This window comes from Ceratocystis lukuohia (genome assembly GCF_044167205.1).
Source record: "Ceratocystis lukuohia strain C4212 chromosome Unknown Supercontig1_pilon, whole genome shotgun sequence".
In the NCBI taxonomy this organism is placed as follows: domain Eukaryota; kingdom Fungi; phylum Ascomycota; class Sordariomycetes; order Microascales; family Ceratocystidaceae; genus Ceratocystis; species Ceratocystis lukuohia.
The window spans coordinates 4,208,072-4,230,737 of NW_027263520.1; the positions used below are offsets into that span (position 1 = coordinate 4,208,072).

General features: G+C 46.6%; 7 protein-coding genes across 7 annotated transcripts; 3 read left to right on the plus strand and 4 right to left on the minus strand.

Annotated features, from left to right (window-relative positions):
• Positions 1-621: 621 nt before the first annotated feature.
• On the plus strand, positions 622-1,390 carry HOO65_011063 (putative double-stranded RNA/RNA-DNA hybrid binding protein; the record flags this gene model as incomplete). The annotated part of the gene is made up of 3 exons (XM_071006130.1): positions 622-738; positions 833-896; positions 1,143-1,390. 3 exons carry the CDS (start codon positions 622-624, stop codon positions 1,388-1,390), a joined length of 429 nt encoding a protein of 142 aa, XP_070862885.1.
• Positions 1,391-2,870: 1,480 nt separating this feature from the next.
• On the minus strand, positions 2,871-4,217 carry HOO65_011064 (uncharacterized protein; the record flags this gene model as incomplete). Its single annotated transcript, XM_070999868.1, has 1 exon — positions 2,871-4,217. One exon carries the CDS (start codon positions 4,215-4,217, stop codon positions 2,871-2,873), a length of 1,347 nt encoding a protein of 448 aa, XP_070862886.1.
• Positions 4,218-6,726: 2,509 nt separating this feature from the next.
• Positions 6,727-10,217, plus strand: HOO65_011065 (MutS2 protein; the record flags this gene model as incomplete). Its single annotated transcript, XM_071005332.1, has 4 exons — positions 6,727-7,296; positions 7,477-8,183; positions 8,241-8,290; positions 8,623-10,217. The coding sequence occupies 4 exons, from the start codon at positions 6,727-6,729 to the stop codon at positions 10,215-10,217; spliced, it is 2,922 nt and encodes a 973-aa protein (XP_070862887.1).
• A 613-nt stretch (positions 10,218-10,830) lies between these two features.
• On the minus strand, positions 10,831-11,850 carry HOO65_011066 (60S ribosomal protein uL10; the record flags this gene model as incomplete). Its single annotated transcript, XM_071006026.1, has 2 exons — positions 10,831-11,595; positions 11,677-11,850. 2 exons carry the CDS (start codon positions 11,848-11,850, stop codon positions 10,831-10,833), a joined length of 939 nt encoding a protein of 312 aa, XP_070862888.1.
• A 466-nt stretch (positions 11,851-12,316) lies between these two features.
• Positions 12,317-14,159, plus strand: HOO65_011067 (tRNA (guanine-N(7)-)-methyltransferase non-catalytic subunit trm82; the record flags this gene model as incomplete). The annotated part of the gene is made up of 3 exons (XM_071005652.1): positions 12,317-12,879; positions 12,972-13,694; positions 13,817-14,159. The coding sequence occupies 3 exons, from the start codon at positions 12,317-12,319 to the stop codon at positions 14,157-14,159; spliced, it is 1,629 nt and encodes a 542-aa protein (XP_070862889.1).
• A 642-nt stretch (positions 14,160-14,801) lies between these two features.
• Positions 14,802-16,469, minus strand: HOO65_011068 (Inositol-3-phosphate synthase 1-B; the record flags this gene model as incomplete). Its single annotated transcript, XM_071005714.1, has 2 exons — positions 14,802-15,699; positions 15,760-16,469. The coding sequence occupies 2 exons, from the start codon at positions 16,467-16,469 to the stop codon at positions 14,802-14,804; spliced, it is 1,608 nt and encodes a 535-aa protein (XP_070862890.1).
• Positions 16,470-18,509: 2,040 nt separating this feature from the next.
• Positions 18,510-19,949, minus strand: HOO65_011069 (uncharacterized protein; the record flags this gene model as incomplete). Its single annotated transcript, XM_070999869.1, has 1 exon — positions 18,510-19,949. The coding sequence occupies one exon, from the start codon at positions 19,947-19,949 to the stop codon at positions 18,510-18,512; it is 1,440 nt and encodes a 479-aa protein (XP_070862891.1).
• Between the last annotated feature and the right edge of the window lie 2,717 nt (positions 19,950-22,666).

The window sequence follows — 22,666 nt, forward strand, 5'->3', positions numbered from 1 at the left end:
AATGAATGGACTAGAGCGGCGGTGAGGGTGACATTCGAAGTGTTGACGTCAGCCATAGACCGAAGGAGCGTGCTACGCAAGAAAGCTACCAATACTTGGCTAGTTGCTAAGAGCAAAAGACACGAGAAAAGAAGAGTAGACGAAAATGAGGATGAAAGAGAATATGTCCTGCTCAAGCAATGAGAAGAACGAGAAGAGAGGCGGGAAATGGGAAATTGGAGAAAAGGGAAAAAGGGAAACTAGGGAAACTAGGGAGACGCTGGTGTTGGCGTACACGTTACTTGCTGCGTAAATACGTCAGTACTACATATCGCAAGTACCTATTAGAGATGCGAACGAAACCAATCATCGGAAAAGGAAGTCTCCCCTCCACCTAGTCTCAAATTGGAGAAGCGCATGACTAGATCCTTCGGAGCAACAAACGCCATCCCCTCCCTACCTACCTACATGGGCCTGTTTGCTCCATTTCCAACCTCATACTATACAAGCGTTTCAAGGCATGCATATTGGGCTCAACTGAGGCTTGGACAGAACAGAACTTGGCCACATCCTGGCAGCCAGGACGGGACATGGAGACTTGAACCAATATCATGACCGCTTCGATCACCAAAGCCCACGCAAATGCATCCACTGCAACCAGCCGAAGGAACAAGGGCACCTGTGGACGTGCAGGACTTTACCAAGGCCGTGGAGCCAGAGATTTACGGACAAGCTACTGAAAAGCACAAAAGCAACAAAGTACGTTGCTAGCGTGCTACACCGAAACTTAAGGTACATACAGCAGAGGTGGGAAAGGCAACACTCACGGACTCACACAACGCGGATGCACTAGTTAAAAAAAAAGAAGGAGGAGGAGGAGGAGAATGGGGACGAGGGGGGGGAAGAAGGGAAGATAGGTGAGAGAGGGAGTGTGCTAAAAAAAAAGAAAAAAAAAAAAAGAAGGAAAAAGAAGACAAGAGCGGATGGAGATGTCGAAAGGACGCGGAAGAGAAGTCGGAAGGTCCTTTCTCCTGACGCCCAGGGTCTACTAAAAATGCGGCAACCGCCTCACCAAACAGAGGACAAAACTGACGTACTCCGCCAGGGCCAACACCCGGGGCCGACAGCCGTTGGCCTCTTAGACTAGACTACTATATAGGTAGGGCGCCAAAGCCAAAAATACCAGGCAACCAAGCCTGGAAACACAGCCAGCAGGGAAGCCCTTGGGCAACGTCTTACGGAGAAGGCTCCTGGCCGCAAGGCTGGGCCCTCAAAAGTCATAGGAGTAGTTCGAAGAAGACGCACACCTGCAAATGCTGACTGCCCGGAGGAGGGGTCGGAAGACGACATCTTCTTACCCCCCTTCCGTCCAGAACATTCCGTCGTATTACCGTGGAAAACCGGTAGGTAGACGCTAAAAAATATATACATACATACATATTGGGCTCAACTCTTCCTGCCACACCTCTCTGCTTGTACCTCCAGGGTCTGGCGCCTCCCCCCCTTCTTCTAAGCTGTTTAGACAATACACTGAGAAGTGTTTCCATTCTTCTCCAATTCAGTCATTTATTTAGGCAATAAAATATGGTGCCCTAAGGTCGCGCCTCCTGAGCACTGAGGTCAACCTCGTCATCGATTCACCTGTCTTGCGTTCTCGTGATCGCTAACTTCTCATCCCCACAACACCACATTAACTAAAGGAATCAAGACTGTATTTTGAAAGTCCATGTAGTCCATACGCTTTTTTTTTCTTTGTTTGTTAATTCCCTGCGTTCTTCTATCCTAGGATGGGCTGATAACCCCGACGGCCAAAGATGAACGAACACCCCTCATCCTCATCGTTTAGGCGATTTCCAGGCCACACTAGAATGTGTTGTCTTGTCTCGATAATCCTCGCGCCTTCAGAACACATAGCAGGCTTTTCAAAGCAACAACTTTTTTTCAGGAAGTTGAGGGTTATTCTACTTCCAAGTTTAGAGATTGTCCAAGTTTCGGCGGGGAAGGGGATAAAATAAGGGGAAAGCCATGCCTCCCTCACTGTACTCTGCCAATGTTTATCCCCACAACCGTTTTGGCCCAGTTTTGACGTCAACCCTGAAAAGGTATAAGAGCGGTGCTTGAAATCTATGCGCCTTTGTCACTGACCGCCCAAGGGCTGTTCCCGTCTGGAACATCGTGTTGCTATGAAAATCCAAAAGGCAGACTTTAGAGCAAACAATTAAAAATACGTGCTCATTTCACTTCACCTCGAAACTTTTAAATCATAGGATTCTTGAGGCTGGTGAGTAGAGTGAGGTATTTGCTGCATTTCTAACAGGGTTGAATGAATCATTTTGATATAAAAAACGCTATCTTTTCCCTCCCCAAGTCGTGGATTTAGCTTGTTGTTCAATCAACTCAGAAGTACATCACGTTGCCTAACACTTGGGCAATCAACTATGTGAGGGATTAAACCAACAGAATCCGCCACAGATTCAACATACCAAATATTAACCAACACCTCATCAAAACAAAGTACAAAATAGTACTCTTAACAGCCGACATGCTAATTCTACATCAAAACAACCCAAATACCAGTCACTAACACATATGATAGACGTAGAATAGATAGATGTTAACCTTCCTTAACTCAAAATGTTGCAAAATTCCTCCCAAAGCAAAAGAACAAAATGTAAAAAAACCAAGCCTGCCTATGAAAATAAAGATGTTGAGTGCATGAAAGTTATTACTTCGCCCCAAGAAACACCGCCTTGAGAGGCAGGTACAGACAGTCTATGTAAGCCGTAGTGTGAACAAGGTGCTAATAGAGGGCAGAAGACAGAGCAGCAAAAGGTAGTCGTGAGAAAGTCGTAAATAAACCGTGAATTGGAAGGGAAAAAGTCCAAAGTAAATTACGTCGCACCGTATACCGAAGCTTTTGTAGCAGCGTGCTTTGTTGGCATGAGCTCAATCTCGAGATCCTCATCCAGCTCGTCGTCATCATCATCGTCATCATCGTCATCATCGTCTTCTTCATCTTCATCCTCATCGTCATCAGCATGGGCCATATTTCTAGTGCTATCTTCATCGTCACTTTCGCCTGAACTCTCATCAAAGGAGAGAAGTCCTAATAGTGGGACATTTAGCTTGCGATACTGGCTTCGGATTAAGTTGTCCGCGATTCTGAGTAGCTTTCCATCACGATCCAGAGGAACATCAGTATCTGGGGAGGTGGGATCTTCAGATTCTGTCGGTTCTTCGGCCGTACCAACATTGGGCGACGTCATTTCCTCAGGCACATTAAGAATCCACCGACTGACAGCATCGCTTTTGCTAATCTTATCAGGCTCCTCATGTGCCCCAGAAATAGGAGTCCCTTTCTGATTGTGGGTCCCAAGCGCTTTCAACCCACTGTGGAAGCGCCTCTTTTGCTTTTTGCGGCGGCGTCTAATACGATCCCGCACATACCACGCCACAACAAGCATTGCTGCCTGCATTGTTTCCTGGCATTTCTGCCGTTGAACCGTAGCCCAGGCCTGACATTTCTGGTGCTGAAAGTTTGCAATGGCTTGACAGCGCTGCTGATAATAAGAAGCAATCCGCGATACTGTATTGGCGTATTTGACCGAATCAGCATCACCAGGAAATCCAGAAAGTATCGGTGTGAATGGAGGCAGTGGCATGGAACCAATTGTTGATGTAGGCGCCGAGTTGTTTGTAGCAAAGCCTGGGGCGGATGGAGAAATCAAGGGAGAAGGGGTAGCTGTGGATACCGAGGCTACCTTGGCTGATGTTCCAGTGACCGCCGTTGCCGGTAGTGCGGTTGTAGCAGTAGTCGTCGTAGTAGTCGTCGTGGTTTTCGCTGCAACTGTAGCTGCGGAAGTAGTGGCGGTTGTAGTAGACGGAGCGGTTGATTGAGTGCAGGAGGTGGCAATGTTGGGCTTAGAGGGCATTTGTTTCATAGAAGGCATATTTGGAAGTATTCCCATAGCGGCAAAGGCGGCAAAGGGATTCTCCAGCATGCTAGCAGAGGAAGTTCCAGAGGGGAAGGGCGGTGGGTGCTCGGAAGGGCCATGGAGTTCGGTAGAAGCCTTGCGCTTCAAGTTATGAGATAGTTGCGGCATTGCAGCAAAAGTCGGGCCGGAAGTAGGTGTGTGTAATCTAGGAGGAAAGATGTTGGTGGAATTCGTAGGCTTGCCAACAAAAACGTGACTATCTGGAGGCGGAGTCACTGGAATCAGAAAGTCGAGTCTCTGCATCTTCAATGTTACGGATACACTAGTGTTATGACAAAACAGCACAAGTTCAAGTCTCAGTAAGTAAAGATTACTGTGACTAGAAGGCCAAGAGGAGTGAGTCTTAGAAGCTTCGATAGAAAGTCTATAGGTGCTTCTCGAGTAGAAAATTGGGTAATTCGGATTTCAACCCACAGGCCGAACGAAAAAGAAAAGGAGGATTCGAAAATGGATTGTAGGGGTCGTTGTATGTCACTGTGTGCGAATGGTCGTGTGACTCTGCAAAATTTATCTAGCCCAACGAGAGCGAGAATTTCGAGATGTTCGTATTACGAGCGTTTAATGTGGCAGTGTCGTGCCGCTGATGGGCGATTTAGAGTGTTGACGTTAGTGATAGGCCAGAAGAAGGCAAGGGCGTTTCTAGAAAAGAGATATAAGGGGGGGGGTTGAAGTAAATTCGTAAAGGCGAGAGACATGGACAAGATGGGTGAGAAGGAGAGAGATCGGAAAGCTAACTCCAGGTTGTTGTAGTTGTTATGTATATGTTCAGGTATCTTTAGTTGGCTCGCCCACTGCCTCAGTCCACTTGGAGACACTTCTAATTTTGTATATGATTAAGGTGTAGGAATCAATGACTTACCACCACACACCACTATGGCTCGGGGACTTGGGATGAGATATGATATGGCGTGTTCTATAACGGGAGGAACACGAGATGAGTGGTCGACAAGGAACAAAGTTGGCCAGGCTTTTTGGGGAGTTGGTACGCTTCTAGGGGATAAAAATGGGATGTTTGAAAACAAGGCTATGTAGAGAGAACAAAGAAATAAAAAGGGAACAAGAGGTTGAATAGAAACTAAGAGCCGGTCCTGGGATTATCGTCATTTGTAAACAGGCGAGAACATGGCAAAAGGATCATTGAGCCCAATCAGGTAGAAGCCCAGATGCTAGCAACCACATTAAAAGATCGATTTATATGGCCTCTTCCATCATTCTGGGTCTATATGGAGCAAAAAAAAAATACAAAGGGGAAAGGACACAAAATAGAAAGAAAAGAAACCGTAAGAAAGATGAGGGCACAGACAGGCAAAACTGCAGGCTACCTAGACAAGCAATTGCTTTGCAAGCTTGAAACCAAGTTGAAATTTTAAATCTAGGCTAACCTGGACACAATGCACCTTCCTTCATGGCCTGCATCTGTGTCTGCCCCTGCCCTAAAAGGCTACATGTATAGGCTTACCTGTTTCTTGTTTTCCTCTTCAGTCTGATGATATCACCAAGCGACGTCGTCAAAATGGGCTGAGATGCAGTTGGAATCGACCGATGATAAGTGGGGCGCCAGGGCCGTGCGATGTCGCTGGCAAATTGTAATGGACGTTGCTTCATTTTATCCCTTTTATTGATGGCGCAAGGAGAAAGTACCCGTCCGTAACCAATAGACCTTGTCAATGGTTGCTTACTAAGACACTAAAAAAAATGAAGAGATGCTTTTTTTTTCTTGCGCTTACATCCCTCCAGCACAACCACTTTTTAATGGTGAGAACCAAGTTTTTTGACAACATCCAATCTCTTGATTGAACAAAAATTAATCCTTCTTTTCAAGTTATACAGACCTCGCAACTTGATGCAAGATCTACCAATTTCTCCTTGATGTTGGTATTAGTATAACCCAAAATCTTTTTGTTGTCTGTTTTCTCTCCATCTCCAACACACCAGAGCCTCCTTCTGTCCATACATTAATGGTGAATTTCATCTATAAAGAGCCCCCTCCTCCTCCTCCCGTATGATTTCGTTATTACCCTCAGTAATCTTGGTGAAAAACTAAACCTAAATAGCTGCAATGGCACACTCCTCCGCGTTCACCACGTGGTTCTTAGCCCAGAAGTGAGAGCTAATGGCAAAGTTGTCAGTTCATCTGCCAATTAATTGGGCTATGGGCCTGATTTGCATGGTGCCATTTCAGGCCTATGTCTGCTGTCTTATGAAACGACACCAGAAGTGTTATATGTAATATTGAACAGCGAGCGACAAGGCAAGGCTGGTAAATTGCATTACTAGTAAGTCGGTTTCATAACCATAACCCATAACCCTATGGAGTGGCATTTGCCCAAGGGTTACATGAATCACCAAGAGCCCCTATCTAGATTATCGGCCCACTGAAAGTGATGAATTTTGATGAATGACCAACCCCGTGTCTGTCGACAACTGTCTGTGGGTTATTCTCTTGTTGCTGTCACCCAAACAGTGACGTTACTGTCCCAACTCTACGCCAGTGAGCGCCCTACACGGTTGGAAGATCCTCAGGAACCAATCGAATCAAAGTTTATCAAAATTTACTTGGAGTACCATCTGACTAACTAACTGCCCAAGGCTGTTACCATTTGTTCTATCAAGACGCCTGTTGGTGCTTGTGCTACCAAGGCCGTTAACGCTAGGGATAAACAAGGGCTGGACGCTATTGTACATACAACTATTATCTCATCTCTGGAATCATACTCTTTCTACCTTGTGTAACAGTAAACTACGGCAAGAAATGGCGGCCAACAGCTGGCGATCTGGCTTAAGATGGCGGAACTTCGAAGCAAAGCAGAATTTACCATCTGGTATCCAACAAAACAGCCTTGGCTCAAACCTGTTTCGCCTGACTCCAGTGTCTACCAGCCGCCTATTTACACCTAGTAGCCTGAGAGAAAAGTCCACCCAAGCAAGGCCCTTGACGCGAAAACGGACCAAGGCACCAGAAACGCTCACGATCAAACTATCGGATCTTCCTCAAGGACGCCTAGAATCACCCCGAGAAAACAACCTGAATGAAGAACTTGCGCCAGAGAAAAATGAGAGCCTGAATTCTGGGATGAAAGATAATGCCCCTTTCAATATCGATGCGAAAGCCAATATAGACATCAATGCCGATGCAAAAACCGCAAAGTACCCTGCTGTCATCACGCAGGCTCACTCTAACATGCAAAGATTTCCAAACTGTGTAGTTCTCACACGCGTTGGTAGTTTCTATGAGCTATATCTCCACCAAGCCGAAGAACTTGGCTCAGCATTGGGCCTAAAGATATCACAAAAGAAGACGGTGGCAGGTCCGGTATCCATGGTAGGTTTCCGCTTACCTTTTTACTTCTCTTGGTGAAAACTTCTTATAACCACCAACCATGGCTGTTGCAAATTTGAATATAAAGTGGGCAAATATTCTACCATCTACAGCTTCAAATAGCTATGAGCCATATGACGACGAATTCAACCTATCATTTTCGTGTGAACTGACTTTTTCTAGTCTGGCTTCCCCTTTTTTCAACTTGAGCGTTATCTGAAGATCCTTGTTCAAGACCTAAATCGCCATGTTGCCATTGTCGATGAGTTCCCCAAGACCGAGACTGAAAGAGCCAAATCGGGAGGCTTGATGCATGATCGGAAAGTCACTCGCATTGTTACCCCAGGTACCTTAATCGACGAGACGTTTATGGACCCTTATACCAGCAACTATGCTATGGCAATTCATATAGATTTGCCTTCTGAAGAGGCTCCATCAATCAGAGAGGACCAATCATCGATCTTGGCTGTTGCAACAACAACGCAATTGGGTGTGGCTTGGCTGGATCTTTCGACAGGCCAATTTCATACTCAGTTGACTGATTTGGTGTCATTGCCATCCATTCTATCACGTACTAGCCCACGGGAAATTGTCCTTGATAAAGCCCTTGCACTCTCTAATTCTTCTACCTCACCTCCGCCTGTAGCTGATTACCTTTCAGAAGCTAGATCCTTTAAAATTGCGCGCGCACTTCATTCAGTTCTCATTGAAGAACGTCATATAATCAGTTATTCTAATCCTGGCCATTTATCAACACTAAAATCGTGGGAACCTGTATTAGAGGGTCCAATTTCACGGGATTTGGCAGCGCAATTCAGTGATTTTGAGATCAAGGCAGGGAGCCTGCTACTTGGTTACGTTGAGGACCGGCTTCAAGGATCAAGTATCAAGTTGCAAACGCCTAAAAGACATAAAAACTTAAATATCATGACTATTGATAAGAATAGTCTTCGGTCCTTAGAAATCAAGAAGACTATGCGAGACGGCGCTCACAAAGGTAGCCTCTTACATGCTATGCGTAAAACAGTCACGCGGAGCGGTGCCCGGCTGTTAGCTGACTGGCTAAGTATATCTCTCTGTATTCTTTTTTAAACATTATGCTTCTATCTTTGCTAACTATCCGGTTGCTTAATTTTTAAATATCAGCCTCTCCATCCACCGACATTGTCGAAATAGAGGGACGGCTAGATCTAGTTTCATTATTTCACGCCGACCCAAACTTGCGAGATACCGTCATAGTGTTGCTCAAGAGGAGCCATGACTCTCAGCGTTTGGTCCAAAAGTTTGCGTTAGGCCGTGGTAATCCTAATGATCTACTGGGACTTGCAGCCACTATTCAAGCGACACAAGAGATTTCCCAGTTGCTCATCAATGCTGGTGAAAAGAGCTCCACCATTGATACTTCCTGCACCTCATCATTGCTCGATAGATTTTCTTTGGATGGGCCAGCCAAACTAGCCAAACAAATCTATAATACTATCGACGAGGAGGGCTTGGTGCATCAACATGAGATCGAAGAGTCCGCTGCGAGTCACATGGTAGCCCTTGCTGAAGAAATCACCAACTCCGAAGACACCCAGACAGATTCGATGGCTATGCCAAAGCCTACTGTTAAGATAACCAAGAAAATGGGTAGCAAGGCTCCGACTATGCGTGACGTATACGGGGAAGATAATGAGGTCTGGGTTATAAAACCTAGTGCTAGTAGAGCCCTGAAAAAACTACATTCAACATTGGAGTCTTTAAAAGAGGAAAAAGAGCAACTTTGCACGACTCTCCGTGAGCGATACAACGCTTCTTCGCTCACCCTGAAATGGGTGCCTGGCCTTGGCCATATTTGCCATCTCAAAGGCAAAGACATCCAGAATGCCTCTGTTTTATCACAGAGTATGCCTTCACAAGCGCACGTTCTACGGGCTAGCCGAACAACTCGAACATTTTATCTTCCTGAATGGTTTTCGCTAGGTGCTCGGATCGACCAAGCCCGACTATCCATTCGCGCCGAAGAACAGCGAGTATTTGCCTCTCTACGGGAGAAGGTAATCTCTAATTTGATCAAAATACGACGCAATTCCGAAGTTCTCGACGAGCTAGATATTGCCACGTCGTTTGCCGTCGTCGCCGAAAACAAGAACTTCGTTCGCCCGCAATTAACAACCTCGACCATTACCGATATTCGCGGCGGCCGCCATCCTACTGTTGAGGGTGGGCTCCATGACCACGGCCGCTCGTTCACTCGTAATGATTGTTACCTGGGAGGGCCTAGCCGTGGGATATTATGGCTTATTACTGGCCCAAATATGGCTGGAAAGAGTACATTCCTACGCCAAAACGCCTTGCTCACTATTTTAGCCCAGGTTGGCTGCTTTGTGCCTGCCGAGTCTGCAAAACTGGGCATCGTTGATGCTATATTCAGTCGCATTGGATCTGCCGACAATTTGTACCATGACCAAAGTACGTTCATGGTTGAAATGTTGGAGACAGCCCAGATTCTGCGCAATGCCACGCCGCGATCTTTTGTCATCATGGACGAGATTGGCCGCGGTACGACACCTAGCGATGGAACAGCAGTGGCATACGCTTCTCTTAAACACCTAGTTACCTTAAACAAGTGTCGTGCGTTATTTGCTACGCATTTCCATGGGGTGGCTGATCTAGCTCGTAAAGATAAGCTGCTGTGTGATGAAAACGATGGTACTACTGGGGCCATTGAGGCCTTCTGTACGGATGTTGAAGAAGATAAGGATGGAGGCTTCGTATACGTACATAAGCTACGTCCAGGGGTGAACCGTCAGAGTCATGCACTCAAGGTTGCTAAGCTAGCAGGTATGCCAGAAGTTGCCATTGATACAGCGGAATCAGTACTCGCTAAGAAGGGAATCGTGACGCAACTACGAATGCATGGAAGCGGGGATGATAATTAATTGAATGGCGTACTTATATTCGTACATACAAAAGATGAATTTTCATCACACCTTTTAATCAGTCTTGCAATTTGCCGCATTAGTTTCACTTGTCACAAGGGAAAGACAGTACATATATACATAAGCTCTTCATGGTAATTCCGAAAGGATGTTTTGCAATCTTTTTTTTTCATTATTTTAGGCGTAGGATGTTCAAAAGTATAGCTAGAATCTTTGAAAACGGTGCTGTTAGCATAACATTCTATTACGCAGAAGCTTCCAGAAGTGGGAACGAGAATGGGAATGTAGGCTCAAGTCATATAGAATAAAAAGCTCATCAAGAGGTTCAGGGTTAAAAAGCTCATGATTTATGTTGTATAATCATTCGAAGGATCATGAAATTAGGGAATTTTATCAGATTATTGGGGGAAACTTACCATAAGGTCGTCAGGAAAATGTCTCAATGCTTTATAGCATACAGTTCATCTATATCCCAAAATCCCAAACCACAACTATCGCTTGACAAACATCAAGCTAGTATTTTTTTTTGGTTTTAGGATCACTAGACCGAGCGAGAAACAGCTATAGCAAATTGAAAGTCCGTTTGACAACATGACCAATTAATTTAGCACATTTAGTCGAACAGACCGAAGCCCATGTCGTCGTCAGAGGCCTCCTCCTCTTCCTCGGCCTTGGCCTCAGCCTTGTCCTCGGCGCCACCAGAGGCGGCAGCGGCAGCGGGGGCAGCGGAAGCGTAAGCGTCGGGGTTGGCAATGCGGTCCTTGAGCTCCTCGATACCTTCCCAGCTGTACTCGGTAGAGATGGCAACGGCCAGGACGTTCTTGTATGAGTTGACCAGAGAGTGTGTGACGGAGGCCAGGGTGGGGTAAGAAACAGCCAGAGAGATGCTAGCAATGGTAGAGATGGCCGAAGACAGAGACTTCAGAAGCTGCTCCTCGCTGATGTCCAGAACCGACGAGGGGAAGGTGTTACCCTGGTCGTAGACCTGCACAACACCCAGACCGTAGGTGAAGGGAGAAATGTTCAGCATGTTCAGCAGGGTAGCCTCGGAGGGGCCGACCTTGGCGTTGGCCTCAATCAGCTTGAGATCGGAGGTGATTTCAATGGTACCACGGGCAATCTTGGTGGGGACACCCAGAGCCTGGAAGAAAGAGGTCTTGCCGGGCTCCATGCCGGTGTTTCCAGCGGGAACCCACACATCAATGGGGGCAACAGCACCGGCACGGGCGGGGGCGGCGACACGGTTGTCAAGGATCTTGTCACGGATATCCTTCAGGTCGTCGTTCGTGAAGACGAAACCAATGTTGCCCTTGATGTGGGGCAGAAGGGCCTCGTACTCGGGAGAGTCGCTAATGAAGGTACGGAGAGCACGGCGAACCTATTAAAGCCAAAGTTAGTCTAGGTGCATATAACGATATAAATGATTGTCACAGCACTTGACGCTTCATCCAAGACTTACCATGGTGTTCTTACCCATCAGGACGACACCCTTGCCACGGAGAGAGGCACGAATCTCGTGCATCTGCTGGGAAGAGACATTGTCGACGGAGACAATGAAGATGGACTTGTACTCCTCGAGCAAGCCCTTGAGCTTGTCGAAGTAGCCGGCCTTGTTAGCAGTCTTGCCCCCCATTGCTTCTTATTTGATTAAACCTGAAGGTAGGATGTTTAAGGGCAAAAGAAGGAGAGAAACGAAAATAAAGAGGTATTCGTGGAGTTGGTGATGAGTTTTGTCGAGAACAACAAAAATCCAACTTCTTGTGGATTTAGATAAAGTGATAATTTCATGTTTTTGCTTCTTGTGGATACAAGCAAGCGGTAGATTTCCGGCTGTTTGCCGTTCAAGCAAAATGTGTGGGTCGTTAGGGCTTTAGAGACGAACTTGGGCTCCGTTACTTGAAGAGACAAGATCCACTTTTGCTTAACGGTCAACTAGGGGTGGCCATAAAAGGCGTTATGGAGTGAGCGTATTATCTATAGATTACTACTTGATAAGTAAGCAAAAGATTCCGTCAAGTTTTTTGCGTGGTGCTGCTGGACCATCAATGGTGAAACCTATACAACAAGAAGTATCGTCATATATTTGCTATACGTTTGCCATGGCAGAGAAAACAGTGTCGAAGCTTCCCTACAGCTATCTTTTTAACTCCCATTCGAATGGAGTAATCTTCGCTGTACGTGGAGGCCAAATTATCTCCTTTATGACATCTGGTGGCCCGTCTATATCAAGATGGACGCATCCCGATCAACTGAAGATGACTGAAGCTGAGCCAGTTTCAGCTAAGCGGAGCTCATCTCAGATAAATCAAAAAGAGGCACCGGAGGTTGCCAAAGAGACTACCGAAAATCTTGAGCGCTCTACCAAGCGCCAGAGAACAGAGGAACCTGAATCCAAGGCTGCAGAGGAAGGTTCAAAGGAGGCTGGGATTATTGATGATGGCCAGTCTGAGACAGCTGAGATAGCAACCCTCATGACAGCAAACGAACAAAAGAAAAACAAAAAGAATAAGCCCCAGACCGCGGTCCAACAAGACAAGCCAATCATAACACTTTTGAGCGTGACATCAGACGGCAAGCATGTAGTCGCAGTCTCAGGACATGATAAAACCATTTGGGTGTTTGAACACGATGGTAGAGGCAAGCTTATGCAAAGAAGCAAGCGGTATGTATTTGCCATTTTCTTCCCTCTCATAACTTGACTTGACAAACTGCCATAGCAGTCAACTTAACGCTAACGCTAACGCTGTTTTGCAGCACAATGCCAAAACGTCCCTGTGGTATAGCTCTTGCGCAAGATGAGCGCACTATTATCGCAGCTGACAAATTCGGGGATGTATATGCTCTGCCTCTCCTCCCAAGCGACACTGTTGCTAAAGGACCGACACTGACGCTTGCCGTCAAGCATAAGCGCGAAACCCCTGCTGCTACTCCGCTGACTGTGCACTCTGCTGGCAATTTACGGGCCCTCGAAGCTCAAAAGCGCCATATGGCCGAAAGGCAAAAGCAACAGGAGCAAGAACGTGCTGCTGTTGTAGCTGCTGCTAGGTCAGCCGGTGTTGATGCGCCGGAAGCTCCTATGTTTGAGCACTCGCTTGTGCTAGGCCATGTGTCGATGCTTACCGATGTCATTGTGGCTCGGGGATCAAGCCAAAACCAATCCCCTCGGGAATTTATAATTACAGCCGACCGCGACGAGCATATTCGTGTATCGCGAGCGCCACCCCATGCCTATGTCATTGAGGGCTTTTGCTTAGCCCATAAGGACTTTGTCAGCACCTTAGCAATAGATGAGAACAGGCCAGAGATTATGGTGTCAGCTGGTGGTGATGCAGAGGTCTTTGTGTGGGACTGGCAAAATAGCGAGCTCTTAAGCCGGACTGAAATTTTGTCTGTTGCTAAGGAACATTTCGGTGCCGAGAAAATTGCGGTATCAAAGATAGTGGCTGCTGCTGGTCAATTCTTTACTATCTGTGAAGGGTAAGTCAATCTTCTCTAGCTTGTTGTCCTTGTTATAAGCCTGTGTCTAGGTTTTTCTCCCTAGCTTTTTCTCTGTTCTATTATGTCGCCACCAATGCATTGCTAATATTTCACTATAACAGAATTCCTGCTATGTTTATTCTCACCCTTGAGGGCAAAACTCTATCAACACCAAGCACCATTCCTCTGCCTGGTAACCCCCTCGGAATCGCTATTGTGGATGCCTCTCATGTGCTAGTTTCTATTGATGGCCATGGCCTAACTTCCATAGTCAAGAGCGGCATTACATGGGCGGTTAATAGTGGTGACTTTGAGGATTCGAATGCAGATGCTGAGGCTCCTGAAGTGACAGATACAGAGAAGCAGAAACTTTTATATACTGTTGAAAGTATGCGGAAGAAGGTGGTTGATTTCTTGGCTAGCCAGGAGCCTAACGCCGAAGACCTTTCTATCGCAGAGACATGATCCCAATGTTCTTGCCATAAATAAAGAAAATATTTAGTGCTATGGGCTGTCGACTTTCGCAGTTCCCAATAGCTCCAAATCCAATGCGAATTTCTTCTTGAAAAGTGATTACATAGCTGAAATGCACACTTCAAAATACGCATTTTCACATGCACACGGAATCCGAAACGCATCCCTCACGCCTACACAACTTTCACATAGACCATCTACCATAGCCTTCAAATAGAGCAATATTACTTTAGCTTAGACCTCGTACAAGGTCCTGTCTAGTCGTGGCTTTGAACATTATGGCTTTCAGCTCTACCGACATTACACGGAAACAAGATGCCAGTCAATCATTCAGCCGAAAGCTTTGAACCTGGCGCTAACTTCACCATTAAACACTGTTAAGATAGATACATCGAAAACTTCACCCGCATGCAACAGCATCTTGAAGCAGTCGAGTTTTTCAGGGCGACAAATCACATTTAGCAGCAGGAAATATTTGAAACAGAAAAGCAATATATTAAGCGACTCAGAGTCTAAAAAAAAAAGCATGATCAAAAAGGAGTCTTTGGTCTCAGCAAATGCCAGGACCTCGGGCGACGAATGTAACGGGATTGCAGTGAACGACCGCGAGGGGCTTCATGCGCGAACACAACCTTAAAACAGCTTGTGCTCAAGAGTCATCTCAGACTCAGGCTCGAGGCCAACACAAGCACGGAAAATGTTCGTGAGAGCAGAGCGCTGCTTAGCCAAAGCATTAACCACTGGTGTTCCTGGAGGTGTTAGAGGAGCTTTGAGCATGTAGCTCAAAACGCTAAGAACAGAATGGAAGTGCTTGTAGTCCGAAGCGTCAGCAACCTTCCACTGAATACGCGTCATCATTTCAGCCACAAGAACCAAGTCGATAATGAGAGGAGAAGCCAGCAACGAGTCCTCGCAAACATTAAAAAGCGAAATGGTCTGATGACCACCCATGAAAATCTCGGCATAATACTCATCCAGGGCACGCTTGTTATCACCGACAGCAGGCATGTACTTGATGACAACAGTGTGGTCGGGATGTTCACCAGGCTTGTACAACACACTGTTGGCCTCGACCATGTCGTCGACAACATTGGACTTGCTAATTTCCTTACTGCGGAACTGCTTGTGGGAACTCAAATTCTTGCCATCATTGTTTCCAAGGTGGTTGTACGAAGCGATCGACGTCAACTTGATACCGGCGTTAATCATGAAATCAACCAGGGCTGACTTCATTTTGGTCTGGCCCGACTTGAAGTCATCGCCGCCAATGAAGGCATTGTGACGCTCAGCCAGCTCGATGGCACCAGGAACAAATGTGTTTTGAGGCGAGCCGTTGATAAAAGGGGCACCCTCAAGGATACAGGCAACAGCAAAGACAGTCGAAGGCGAAACTTCCTCGTGACCAGAAGAAATAGCCTGGAGCAGGTTATCAGCAGTATCATTAACGCCAGGAACAATGTCAGCATAACGCTCAGTGTTGGCAGTCCAAAGAACAATGACCTTGTCAAGGCCATTGGCTGATTTAAATTCACTATATTAAAAGAGTTAGCAATATGATCAATGGTGAGGGCAATCAACTATGAAGTCTTACCGGATATCCTGACGTAGCTTGTCAACATGCTCCGAGCTGGCCTTGGTGCCAACCAGAACATTGTCAGCACGGTCTTCCTGATTAGCAGCAATGAAGTCCGGGTAATAGATACTCGGAAGGGGCTTCATAGCGGCCATCTCTTTGCGAACCAAAGACTTGAGAGTGGGTTCCAGGACCTGAGCACGATCCATGGCGTCAGCCATGTTCATGCCACTGATATCCCAGCCGCCAAGCACAAAATCATTGGGGTGAACCATAGGAAGAATGTCGCGGAAGGGAATGTTGACATCCTGGAGGGTTTCGGCATCGGTGCCGAGCTTTATAGTAGAGCCCATCATGACAGAGCCGTAGTAATTGGCGGCGCGATTACCCTCACGGGTATCCCACTTGAGTCCATACTTGTTTGCAAGGATGCCAGCTGTAACTGTAGTTCCGTTGTTGCCACCCCATCCAACGAGCATAACGCCCAGCTTGGGGACCTTGCGGTCAACCTTGAAGTCATAGACAGTATCCTTCGGCTTAGCGACATACTTTCCAGAAGGATTTTTAGTCACCGTAGTAGTGCGATAGGTGTACTTGGAGCGGATTTCATTGTCAGTGTACACAACGTTAGGAGAAGAAACTTCGAAAAGTTCGTTGGGGGAGGAGGAGATAGTGTGCATGGTGGTGCCGTTCGAGGAGTCCGAGTCCATCTCAGCGTGGGGAGCCATTCCGAGAGATTAAGAGAAAAAAGGGGAAGGGGGTATGGATCGGAAAGGAATTGGGTTTGTCAGGACTGTCTCTTATTTGGTAAAGAGAGAGTCCGTTGATCCAGCAGGAGAGGAGCAACGGCCTCCGGCGAACGGGTGATGCACCCTAAGAAGAAGAAGCAAGAGGTTAGTAAATATCTTTGCGACAATAAGGAAGGTAAACAACTTACGAGTTAAGAAGGTTGGAGAACGTGGCGACGGCTGGGTGATCGAGATCAGAGAACTCGATCGACTACTGCCAGAAGATTGTATGTATTGTTTGGGAACGTTAAAGACGACTCTGAAGCAAGCAAGAAGTGCAGCCAGAGGTCTATATGAAGCGATGATAAGAGAAATCGATTCTAGCAAATCAAGAAACGAGCAGATATGCAAGGATATTTGTAGTGTGAGACTGAGATGGTTTGTTTAAAGAAAAGGGAAAAGTAGAGAGGGAAGGAGAGACGGCACGACCAGTCTTTATAGTAAATGCATGGTACGTGTTCTGTTGCTCTGTTGCTCATATCTATGTGGCTTGTACAAGCGACGCTAGAACTTTTGGGGCAACGACGTATCTAGCTCCTCCCTATTCTAATGAAGCTACACCGCCAAGTCTTTATTTACACTTTTGATGCATGTTCATCCCCTTCCTAGCCTATACACATGAAGGGCCAGATAGAGGCCTAGCTAGCATGTTTCTCTGGCCTGTATGTTCCGACGACTGCTTCTATACATCCTGTAGGCAAACAACCCAAAGGACTGCAAGCCGCAACTTCCGGGCAACAAGCTAGCTGCTATGATGAAGCAATTATGCTTCCAACCTAGGCTTAGCTCCTAGTTCTAGACTCAAATATCTCCCCCTCTTGGCCCGAGCAAAGCCTGAGCTGTGAATCTAAAAATCGACTATGCCAGTTTAAGGCTTAGTTCTCTTTATTTTACGTTATGATGCCAAACATGTTCATCTCCTGACTCTCCATTATTGTCCTTTTGCTTCCCCCACTCTCAAAACAGGGGACAGTCCCGTCCTCCAGAGCCCCCACCACCACACGACACCTCGGCATGCGCAGAATCATTTAGCGGAGAACCCCTATTAGGCTTGCCGCGTAGTAGTACTCCTGACATTCCGCCCGTCCGCCAATCAAGACTGCTACGTTTGAAAGAAAAGCTTCAAAGTCCCTTTGCTTTTGGTGCCATGTCATCAATCAACATGGTGGCACTTGCGGTTGTGCATGTACAGCAAGCTATGCAGACACGAACGATGCAGCAGTGACAATACTCAAGCCTTGGTCTAGACGTGTATGTGTCATATGGCTTACAAAATAATCGGGATCTTGATTGAGCTGGCACAGAATCAGTTTGGGTTTCCCAAATTAACGAAAATGTAACACAAAGGCATGGGAACTATGGGAAGAAGAAAAGAATAAAAAAAAAAAAAAAAAAAAAAAAAAAAGTCGTCTGAAGGCTACTCAGTATGTGGTCGTGAGGGAGGTGAGGTTAAAATGTGGTGTGGCTCTCCAGACACACACTGCATGCCCAGGCTCCTGCCTCGTTGCTGGGGACCCATAAAAGGGCTAGTGCCCCACCACAAAACGTCAAAAGATCAAAAGATACAGAAGGCATGGATGGTGCAAAACTTGGTAGAGGCAAGAGTGGTAGAAAACTATTTAAATACATTGAAGCCTATGACACGAAATGGGCCTATCCCCGTGAATAACAAGGATCGGATTCCATTCCCCCGTGCCGATCTTAGCCTATATTAACAGATATAAAATGGCGCAGCGCGTGGCAGATACAAGTTTGTTGACAAGAGGTTGGGATAATGCTACCCTTTTAATTTTCACTTTTGATAGACTACAAGATTTCCGGACAATAGGGGAGCAAAATAGCAAATGAAGAAACAAGACTGGAAGTTTTAAAGCAGCAACAACTGTGTTTTATGAGATGGATGGACAGACAAGTGATCAAGTTGATCAACACGCAGTGAAAAGACAAAGAAAAAAACGGGATTGAGGGTATCGGGGTGTTTCAAAACATGTTCTCGGATGAAATTATGCCTGCTGATGCCCAGTTTATTACCGGCGCCTCTGTGAGATTACGCTTATCAATAAACATCTCAGGGAGAGAGGGCTCGCCTGGAGATCCATCATCCTTCCAGACAGGATTGAGTCGTAAGGGGTTGACTTCTGGGGCAGAACCTTCGGCATCTAGACGTCGGCGGCTCTCGCCATGAGAGCGCGGGGCTCGTTGCGGGGCAGGCACGAGTGGACTCGGCGTGGCAGCTAAAAAGTACCTCCCCAGTTTACTTGAGCCACCTGATGGTGAAGTCGGCGATGCTAGTCCTGCACCACTGCCATGTACCGTCATATATGACGCCACTTCATCTGCCATGGCCACTTGTTCCATGCCACTCAGCGCAGCTTCTGGGAATGCGCCGCCCGGCGGCAGGACCAACGTTGGAATACCACAGTTCACAAGGCGCAATACATCAGATAGGCCGAAGATTTCCAAGTCTTCATCAGCCAGGATATCGCGGAACGGATTGGTTTCATCCGGGCGTTGGTCTCGTGGGGTGAGAGGGCGACTAAAGCTAGGACTAAAGCTAGAACGAGGGCTAGGCATAGGACTATTGTAAGGAGATATGAAAGCTGGAGTGCTAGGCCGTACAACTATACCCCAACGACGTGCGGTGGCAACAGCAGATGGTATATCCAAGTGCGCATCGCGAGCAGCACGATGGAACGCCGGGCTTTCGCAAAATGACGGGACTGACCCGTACAATGCCCACCAAGTACGACCGTTGATATATACACTACTAGTCGATGGCGGCGGCGTGATCTCCAAGACAGGGTGAGTTGCATGTATGGGGGTTGGCGGCATTATACAAGCACTATCAGCACGTCTCGAGCAGCTCTGGTACTCCTTGATAAGGGCAATTTCATCATCTTCAGGGTCATACTGAGAAATGGCATGATCTGAGAGGTTCTCGGAACCTTTTGGTAGCTCCGGATAGTGACTTGGAGCATTTTCGAAATTGCTTTCTGTGTCAAAACCAAGATTGTCGGGCTGGTCCCAAAGTCGCATGGTGGAGTCAACAACCACTTCCCACAATGTTAGGTAGGTTCTGGGAGGAGGGGATGACATTTCAACTGTGCTGTGGGAACTCCATGATGCCGTCTCAAAGCGGTCACTGGCTGGCTCACAGGTTGGGAATAAACTATCCCGTGACTGGGGTACAGGGCGCTCAAAGACTTCTTCGGGATCATCTTCATACTCGGAGTCGGAATCAAGATTGAGAAACTGCAACGGTTGTTGCTCAGGTTCTGCTACTGGGTGGGGTAGTATAGGCCTTTGAATGTCCTCGACAGGTAGTATGCGTCGCATGCCACGGCGAAGACACTCGGCCACAAGGAGCAAGTCCCGCTCGATATCAGCGCTGGTGGTTGTTGAGGACTGTTTGTAGGACATGGCAGAGCTGGTGCTGTTCTGTCTTTGGTACTGGTGATGACTAGACCGATAGTTCACGTTGGCAGATATTGGAACGTGGAAACGGGGTGCATAAGACCGACGGTGAAGCAACTCGCTGCGTACATCCCCTACTTGGGCACGAAGATGAGCGATACAATAACGGTGTGATGAATCTTCTGTTTCAATAATGGCACGGAAACGACAATGTGATTCTCCACATGTTATGGGTAGTGCTTGGCTTTGCTGTAGGAAATGAAGAGTTAGTTGGGAGAAACAGTAGCATTGTTGTATTAGTGCAAGTCAGGTAGGTAGGTAACACATACCATGTTGACTAGATGTGACTCGACTCGAGGGCAAGTATAAATAAGTAGACCAAAAACAGAACTTGAGGATAAATGGATGAGATGTGAGCTTAAGGAGCAAGGGAATAAAGATCAAGATCAAGAGCAAGTTTGTGTCGAGCTGTATAGGTATTTAATGTGTACATCAAGTTTGATTTCACGCAGCGTGGTGAAGGGGAGAACAAACAACAGAAGTGAGAAGTCCACGGCCGCTTTTTCAACAATCCACATGTGTGCAGGTAGAAAGCAATGGGGGAGAGGCCGGGGACCTCTTATAAAGGCTAGAGTTCACAGCAGTTAGCTAGCTTATAGAAATAACAAGAGCACAGCAACGAGGGACGCAATTTCACTGCGTGGGAACTGATCTGCATTCCATCCGGGGATCTTTTTTTTTCTTCCAGCATTCCGGGTGTCCATTTTTTTTTTTCCTGTGTCTTGTATTTTCTTTTTTATTCCCTTTTTCACGCATGTCTTGGTTTGTCACGTTTCTCTCAACCTTCCTAGCTTTCTTCCGGTCTTCAACATCGCCTCTTTATGTTTCTCCCTCTTACATTGCTGTCACATTCGAAGCCTTCGACCACCCCCTTACGTGTAACCCGCTTTAAAAGCACGTAAAACTTGCCGTCATTGTCTATGAAAACAATGAAATCAGTGGAGTCAATTTATCAGCTTACCTTATCCCAAGCCATAATAGCAGAAGAGTTTACAGGTCTTGACATGGAGCGCGTCAGTTTGCAAATCTAGGCAGGGCAAAGGCTGGAGAATCTGCCTTCTCTTCAGGGACTCTTAACTAACTGAAACTACAATTAGAGGCCTGGGAGGGAGGGCGGCTCCAGGCGTCTGGCCCCTGTCATCCCCTGAGGACTGGGGGCCCGGCAAGTTTGTCCAGTTTTCCGGATGCTGCCCAATTGCAGGCAGGCATTGGAATTTACTTTGTTTTTTTTTGTCGAGCTGGAAGCTTCATCCTTGGCCATAAGCAAGATAGCCTGCTTCTCTTTCTTTTTCTCGGTCCTCCTTTCTGTCATCTTCTCTCATCTTCTCACACAACTTCATTTTGCCCATCCCTCTCCCCTTCCCTCCCCATCTCTCCTTTGCAGCCCCCCCTCCTTGCTTCACTTGGCCTCCTCTTTCCTGCGCCACTTGTAACGAGAGCCTCGGGGAACAAAAGCCTCGTGAATCCTATCGAACCCTTCTATAATCTAAGCGAATTGAAATTCAACGGGCGAGTAGCTAAGAATAAGGAAAAGCAGAAAAAGCTGGAACACAAAAAAGAAAATATACCAGGCCTTCCTTTTAATTTGAGCCTGTAGAGGCCAAGAGGCCAATAGCTTGAGAAACCAGAAAAATAGCACACGCTCTACTGTCTTATCCCCGTCTTGCTAACACTGGGACATAAAGTCCGTGGCCGTATATTCTGAGTAATAATGTTGGAGAAAAAAATAACCCATTTGCATTTAGGTTCGTAGTGCAAGATCATAGAAGATCTTGTGCGACAAGCCAGTTGCCCCACTTGTGTACATGCTGTGTATATGTAAATGTGAAGGTAAATGTACCCAGGCATCCGTAGACTAGTATCGTCAAAAAGAACACCTAAGGTGTAGATTGACAAGAACGAGATTCGAACTCGCGCGGATTGCTCCACTGCGAAGGTTTTTCAACTGGATGGAAGAACCTGAACACAGCGCCTTAGACCGCTCGGCCATCTTGCCATACCTATTTCCATATGTTGGCGAGCCAATCATCACTCACATATTGTGCTAAAATTTCCCGAGAGCGGAAAAAAAAAATTCACCGCCGTATTGCTGCGGAAAACCAGTAGATATAACAGGCTAACTTGGCCATCGGTTGTGACTCGAGTCTCGCATGAAAGCACCAGCAACCTGTCTTAGGCGTGAATTATACCTAAATTCAACCCCTCTTAACCGGAGTGCTAGACGTTGGATGTATTCAAGTTCAACTTGACCGTCTTGCTGTGAAATAATAGTAGGTGGACAACACAATAACAACCTTGTGACTGTAACAAGAAAGCGTACATTGAGCAATATGATATGAATCCCAACCCCTGTCTGTCTCTCTTGAATTCAATTAATCTCGTAGACAACAGGTACAGATTGAATAGTTCAAGCCATGCGTTGCATCCCCTGACGAATACTCAGTATCAACCAAAGCTATGCAAAACTACGACTACAAATTACGTATAAAAACGGACAGATAGCAAGATACCATATTCGCATCTGCGCACTGATCTGTAATTGTTATCTTTTATTCTCTCGTTGATCTTCTCCACCGTGAAAAGTGACCGCGTATGCCCTTGAATCTAGATTTTCTCATGTTGGGTTTCTTCTTTTCTTCTTGACTCCTTTTTTATTCGTCTTC